Source organism: Cebus imitator, unplaced genomic scaffold, assembly GCF_001604975.1.
Source record: "Cebus imitator isolate Cc_AM_T3 unplaced genomic scaffold, Cebus_imitator-1.0 Scaffold56, whole genome shotgun sequence".
In the NCBI taxonomy this organism is placed as follows: domain Eukaryota; kingdom Metazoa; phylum Chordata; class Mammalia; order Primates; family Cebidae; genus Cebus; species Cebus imitator.
Window position 1 is genome coordinate 389,046 of NW_016107371.1, and position 7,470 is coordinate 396,515.

General features: G+C 42.0%; 1 protein-coding gene across 3 annotated transcripts in view; it reads right to left on the reverse strand.

Moving 5' to 3' along the window:
- ZNF706 (zinc finger protein 706) overlaps positions 1 to 6,995 on the reverse strand; it is a 27,392-nt gene extending 20,397 nt beyond the window's left edge. The window contains exons 1-5 of one of the 3 annotated variants that reach the window (XM_017528891.1): positions 6,721 to 6,968; positions 5,924 to 6,052; positions 2,910 to 3,046; positions 1,281 to 1,388; positions 284 to 596 (exon numbers count right to left, since the gene is read on the reverse strand). In XM_017528891.1, coding sequence (XP_017384380.1) covers positions 1,293 to 1,388; positions 2,910 to 3,044 — 231 coding nt within the window. In that variant the 5' untranslated portion in view covers positions 3,045 to 3,046; positions 5,924 to 6,052; positions 6,721 to 6,968 and the 3' untranslated portion in view covers positions 284 to 596; positions 1,281 to 1,292. Of the gene's footprint in view, positions 1 to 283; positions 597 to 1,280; positions 1,389 to 2,909; positions 3,047 to 5,923; positions 6,053 to 6,720 lie in introns of those variants that run through there. The other 2 variants (XM_017528892.1, XM_017528894.2) reach the window with 2 other exon arrangements.
- Between the last annotated feature and the right edge of the window lie 475 nt (positions 6,996 to 7,470).

Genomic DNA, 7,470 nt, shown 5'->3' on the forward strand with positions numbered 1-7,470 from the left:
ATATATTCTAACTCAAACACAGGAAATAATCAGAGGGGGACAATGATATATAACTGCAATATACTAAGGCAGCAGATAAGTCATTTTTTACCTAGGTCATCAGCTGCCAATAAAATCGTATGTATAAGTTTAATGAATGAGTGCTCTAATTTAACTAAGGAACCTGTCACGGAGCTGAGAAAGGGATATAAGAACTGCACTTGCAATTCTAGCTGATGAATTCATTAGATTTTTATAAGGCAAATAATGTGGAAAGTTAGAACAGAATTTCTAAAACCATTTATCCTGTGATGTTGTAAATCAAAGTACTACTTTATTAAATGAGTTATTTTACACAATATGAACATCAATATAATTACAATTGTAAAAAAATTTTTTATAACAAGGATGGACTGATTTTCAGATTTCCAAATCAGAGTCAACTGTACATTTACACAGAATTGTCTTTGCATGAAGCCCAAAAGGGAACAGCATAAAAATGAGTGTTTTCTGTAGCCCCTTTATTTTTGCTGATCAACAGTTTGTTAGAAAAGCAGCTGCAGGTATGTTACCTAAGGTCTGAGACAGTAGAAGACTCAAAGGTGTCATGAATTCACCTATAAAACATAAGCAAAATTTTCAATGAATGTTACCATTACACAAATGCAACTTAATCTGCATGTCAAATAACTAAGAAAAAACACTATGAAGATAGTATCAGAAATAATTCTCAAACACACAACACACCCACCACTAACTCCATTCTTTAGGGGGAAAAATTCCAACCAAATGTAATGTGCAAAGTGATGACTTTCAAACAACAAATTTATAAACAAATTTACATAGCACATATCTACATTTTGCCCTATATTTTAATGCTCATAAACTCTGCTAAGGGGATGCGTTGGGGGGGAAAAAAGAAGAACATCTGCTAATTATTATAAGTAAAATAACTGTAAAAAGGTGATCAGGAACATTGGTGTACACTGTTTCTGAGAGGAAAACTCTCAAATATCTTTGTAATCACTATTTCCTTTAAACTGATAAGTTTCTTTCATTCTTGGACCAGAGTTGGCCAGCATGTACTCATCTCCCCATTTTTGGCTACAGTAGTAAAAATTTGGATGTTTCAAAGGCATTGAAAGGAAATAGTCTGAGGAAAAGGGACTTTTAAGTTACACATTAAAAGGTGAAAGCAATAAAGTCTCAGAAGGCAGAAATTAATTTCACAATCTGAGAAGACAGTTTTGGTCTTTTTACAACCTTGATATTAACAAACCAATAAAAAAGAGGTTACCTACCTGTAAACAACCTTATGCCTGAACATCAGCTAATTCTGGAGGAAGTGGAGTCTTAGGATGCTTGCTCTCAAAGTGCTGCTTGAAGGTCTTAGGGTCTGGCATTTGCGTCTAACAAAAAAATTGTGCAAAAGAGAGCTAGACTTTATTTATGAAACAAAAATGTGTTACATTTTAGAATCCTGAACCTTCTCATGATACACAATTATCACAAAACATCTTTAAATTCCTACAACTCAGTGGCTGGCATATGAAGAGGGATTTTGTGGTAAAGAAATTCCTAACATTCCCACATTTCACATATAAAGAAAGGTAGGTCACACAGAATGTATTCTGCTTATCTGATTAACAGCAAACAACAGGTAACATTTACTGAATGCTTATTATGTTAAGCATGTTACCTTAATTCCCACAGAACCTTCAAAGCAATCTGTAGCTCTTTCTAGCATCTTCATTTCATGTGATAAGAAAACTAAAACCCAGTTTAATTTGCCCAAGACCTTATTTTAACTTAGTACTAGGTATGTGACCTCTCAAATACTATACTATACTGACTTTTCTTGACAAGAACCTTCAATTATTTATTTTTAACCCATTCAATTAACAAAATATGAAATAAAAGTCTGTGGGTTTGAGTTTTTAAATATGCAAATTACTCTAGCACTTTTAGGTTAAGGTATTTCATTACTAATTGATTAAACTGTGCACCCTGCCTCTTTCCAAACAATCAGAAGCTGTTCAATTTCATTATTTTGAGTGTATATGTAGGTAACTAACCTCACTATGGTTTCCTTTGGCACTGCCATTCACTAACTTCAAGGGTAATGAGCTTAAACAAACAGGAAAGAGGCTCTGATTTGGAATTTCAGAAGTATTTCTTTGAGGGGCAGTACAGTAGTGGTCCAGAGGGTGGACTCCGGAGCTGAACTGCCTAACTTTAGATTCCAGCTCTTCTACTAACCAGTGGGGTGACCCCACACAAATTGTTTAATTTCCATGACTCAGTTTACTCTTCTGTAAAATGAGAATAATAAAAGTACTTTACTTCATAGGGCTGTTACGTAGATTAAATGGGTGAATACAACGTAAAAACCTGGATCTATGTCTGGCATATGGTAAACACTCAAAAGTAGTTGTTGTAATTATTGTTTTTCAAATCTAATAAAACACATGAATTCTAGGAAAAGCTCTCAACATGAATATACTCTATATGGTTTTATAGACCTCCTAATTATGGATTTAGTGAAGAAGGAAAAAAAAAGCCAATGATATTACCAGTGGTATATTTACCAGCATATCATATAGCTCTAAGAATGTAGTTTAGAGCTATATGATATGCTAGTGAAGTGTATCATATGCCCTTATAAAGACATCTTTATTCTATATGAGTAAAGCGATTTTGTTTGGTTCACTCCTTTTCCCCAGCACCTAATTTTATCTGGCCACAGGAGCCATTCAAAACATATTTGTTGAAAGGATGAATGAGATAGATACCTAAAACAATCAGCTTTTGAACCTACTATTTCAAGTAAAGCATCTATTTTGCCATGGTTTCAAAATTTTAATCTACACAAACCAATTTATAATGAAAGAACTGCCCATGGGAGAGCTGTATCTTTCAATTCCCCTTACCCTACAGACAGTGCAGGTATATATTAAGGCAGCTTTGGCAGCAGCCTTTTGGTCATGTCCTTGTTTCTTCTTTTGTCCAGCTTGCTTTTTGGCATTTTTCTGCTGAGACTGAATCTTCTGCTGTCCACGAGCCATATCTAAAAACAGAAGGTAAAGCATTAGAGTGGCTTATTTACTCTAATACAGAGTAATCTAAGCATAAGAACATTCTTAGAATTGAAGCCTTAAGTTTTATAGAAATATCTGGCAAATAAAAATGTGTAGGTATTAAAATTCCTACATACAAATACTACAAATGTATCTACTGGCACAACTCTGTGGAAAGCTAGTTGGTAGTTGTTTATTCTATGAGCCAGCAATTCCACTCTTGGTATATATCCAATAGAAATGCAAATGTTATGTACCCAAGACATGTACAAAATGTTCAGAGTGCCTATTCCAAAACTGGAAACAATCTGAATGCCTATCAACAGTAAAATGGATGCACAGCTTGTATACGTATGTTTATAGTATTTATACAACGGGAAAACTACGCAGCATTTAAAAAATTGTTACAAGTAACAACTTGGTTGTATCTCAATGTTAAAGGAAAGAAGCCAGTTGTGGAGAATATACATTATTTAAAGTTCAAAACAGGCAAAGCTAATCTATAGTGAAAGGAGTCACCTTGGGGGTTACAGTTAATGACTGGGAAGGCAGTGCAAGACGAGGACTTACGGGCTTCTGAAAATGTTCTCTATCTTGAATCAAGTGTGTTTACTTGCAAAAATTCATTGAACTGTACACTTAAGATTTATGCACTTTACTGTATGCAATCTTCAAAAATTTACTTAAAAAGATTAGCCACCCCCCATCATTTATTTGATCACTCAACAAAGGCAATTTCCCTTCCCAGTATTTACGGTGACTTGCAATTGTGGTTCTTATAACTTTAAGGAAGAGCTGACAGCTAATCCTTCTAAAGGAGACCACTGAAACAGGTGGACACTGTTCTCTTAAATACTTAGTTTTCATAAAATTACTGTTATTTTTTTTAAAACATTGGTCTTGCTGGATTGCTGCACAAATTATAAAATAAGATTATTACCAAGCTACTAATTCCAGAAGTTTCTTTACTCTCTAGTAGTTCCAAGTTGAGGAAATGAACGTGGTTAAGAGGTTCTTTTACAAAGCTGAAAGATACCACTTTTTATTACTGATGATCTGAAGTGAACCCAAATGGATTAAAAAAAAATCATGTCGCTGAAAAAAAGTTACTTTTATTTTTCCATTTAAAGGCTTTTATTAGACCACACAAGTTAAACCTGTTCATAAGGAGTCTTTCATTAGTCTCAATTGCTTTTTAAATATATCAAAATTGGATCCTAAGAAGAATTCATATATATATATATATATATATATATATATATATAGTTTTGACTAGCACTGTAACTAAATGTAAATTATTGCAGGACAGGAACGTACAATGGATTTATATTAACTTCACCAGGGAAGGGTGAAGCTTTTTCTGATTGGAACCGTAATTAGTTAATGGATATGAAGTCAAAGCATTTCATAAAAATTATTGAGCTCCTATTCCTCAAAAAAGGAAACTGAAAAAATACACTGATTGGAGAAATTCCCACTAGCAAAAAAACGAACTGAAAGTCAGCTAAAATGTAAAAGAGGATCAATGCTTTTCAGGATAGTTGGCTGAATCAACTGACAAAACATGGAGTTTTTATATTAAGCTAGCATACTACATACTAGCCTAACACATTTTCGTAACTGAAAATGTTAGCATGCTAGCCTAATATGAGAACCCCATTCCCACCAAACAATGGTAAATATTGCTAGCTGTATCAGTCCTTGAAGACTAAGCTTCCATTTTTGCTTAAACAAACAAACAAAAGTAAGGGCGGGGTGGTTTGAGCCTATAATCCCAGCACTATGGGAGGCTAAGGCAGGCGGATCACCTGAGGTGAGGAGTTCAAGACCAGCTTGGCTAACATGGTGAAACCCCGTTTCTACTAAAATTAGCCAGGGGTGGTGGCATGCATCTGTAATTCCAGCTACTTGGGAGGCTTGAGGCAGGAGAATCACTTGAACCTGGGAGGCGGAGGTTGCAGTGAGCCGAGATCGAGCTACTGCACTCCAGCTTGGGCAACAAGAGCGAAACTCCGTCTCAAAAACAAACAAACAAACAAATCTTTAATTCTAAGCCAAATGGCACATTTTTTTTTTTAAATGTATGTTTAAGTCCGATGTTACTGCAAGCTTACAAACCTATTCCCATGGAAGAGGTTTGGATACTTTTGTATAATTTGGACGACAGTAGTCACATGATCAATCTTAACATATACCAATGTTTTATAACACTTTTTCTGTCTCAGTGTCTTACTATCAGGACCTTGTAACAAAGTAGTCAGTCCTGTCACTCATCTTAACTCTTCGACACAATGTATTTTATGTATGCTGATACACTGATTTTGTGGGAATTCTCGTTTTACGCTTAAAAATCTTCAAATATTAAGCCACTAATTTCAGAAGTTTCTTTGCTCTCTACAAGTTACTAGCTACTGTAATAGTTCCATGTAGTGACTCGTACAAAGCAATGTCACTAGATACACAAAATTATTTTTAACTTTTGCACTTAGGACTTTCACTAAAATATAACATTACACAATAGAGTTAACCCATTTTCCATTGTCACCAAACAGCAATAAAAAAGCCCGAAGAGACTTAATAAAGACAGTAGTTGCTTGTTCTTATTCTGAAGACAGAAAACACCACAGAAAGGAAATTGAATCAAATAGGTTAAATGATTGAGATAGGCCCCTAACTTCTGACAACACGCCACATCGATTTCCTTTCTGAAAGCAGAAACTGAAACGAACCAACCACCTGCTTTTGGACAGCTCAACTTAGGGTTTGCTCTCAAGCCAACAGCATTTTTACAAAATCGTAAGCAGCTACAACCGTTCCTTGATTAAATGCGACAAACTGGAGAGAAAACGTCATTTACAAACACCTACATGCTGGTTTTTAATGCAACTCTTCGTGTGGTTTTCCGAGGGGCTGCAAAGAAGGAAGTAGTAGAAGGAACGAGTTCTAAAACGAGGCGCTCTCGTAGGAGGCAACAAGTAAGCACTGCCCCAAAGCTCCTTTAAAACCAACACAAATGAGTAAGAGAAGAAAAGGATTTTGGGTCCAGGAAGTAGGCACATTCTCCATAACCATCTGAAAGGAAGAGGCCCAGGCAGCGCTCCATAGACTGACCCTAGCTTTCAACTCCATCGTTTTGGGAGAGGAGAGGAGAGGAGGAACATACCCAGAGTGAGGTCTCCTTCACCCAACACTTCTCCGACCCCGGCCGCAGCCTGGCGCACCTTCCTTCCCAAACCGACCTCTCCCGCCTCGGAGACCCCCTCCTCCTCCCTGCCACCAAAGGCCAGGCAGCCCCCACCTAGCCAGTCCTCAAGGACCCTGGTCTGAGGCCAAGACTGCCCTCCCGGAGGCTAAGACTGCCCGAAACCCGGACCCTGCGGCCACCAGGAGCGCCGGCCTCCAGCAGCCGACCGGCGGCTGTTGCCGGGGATAAGGTTACCACTCCGCTCTCGCGGCTGGCCTGCCACCCGGCCACCTGCAGGGCCTGGCAGGCGCCCGAGTTCACCCTCCTTCCAGCGGCCCGCGCCGGGCCGGGCCCCGCCGCTCCCCGCGACCCCTCGCGACCCGCGGCGAGTCCCACGGTCCCCACTGCCCCCCGCCGGCAGGCCCCCGCCCCGTTTCCCGGGCGTCCCGAGGCGTCAGCGCCGCCCCCGCTGCCGCTCACCCGGGCCGGGACAGTCTTGCGTCGGAGAGACAGCGCAGCGCGAGAGGGCAGGGGGAGAACGCCGGAGAGAGAGGAAGGGGGAGCGCGCCCAGTACCGCTTGGGCCTCCTCCACCCGCCGAGGTGGCGAAAGAGGAGAGCCGGGAGCACAACAGCCCGCGCCTCGCACACCCGCCGCCGCCGCGCGCCCGCCGCCGCCTCAGCCTTAGGGGAGGCCACTACGCCTCGTGCCCGCGCACGCCGCGCCGAAGTCCCAGGCGCCCCCGCCCCGCCCGCTCCTCGTAGCCCCGCCCACTTGCCTTCCTGCGGCTGCCTCCTCCCCGCCCCCACCCCGCTTGCACGCCTGCGCTCTGGCCCGCCGCGCGAGCCAATGGCAGCGCGTCCTTATTACATAAGCGCGAGGGCTGACCCTGGTGGACGTGAACTTCGGGGAACGTCGCCCTCTGTCCCCGGGCGCCCCTCCTCTCTGTCGCACTCTGTCGGCGGCTTCTTCACCTGGCACCGGGAGCCGCGTGATCCCGGTCCTGGCTGGTGACCCGGCCGCGGCGTGTTTCACAAGCCGCTCGCTCGCTCACCCACTTGGGCGGCAGCCGGGCCTCAGGCCCCGCGCCCCTTTTCCCGCGCCTCCCTGGCTGTCGCGCCAGTCACCGCGGCGCCCTCCTGGGCACCGGCTGAGGCGCTGGCTCGGGGGAGGAGCGCGGGGCCGCGGCGGCCGGGTCACAGTCCAGGAGCCCCGCCACCCGGGACACCGC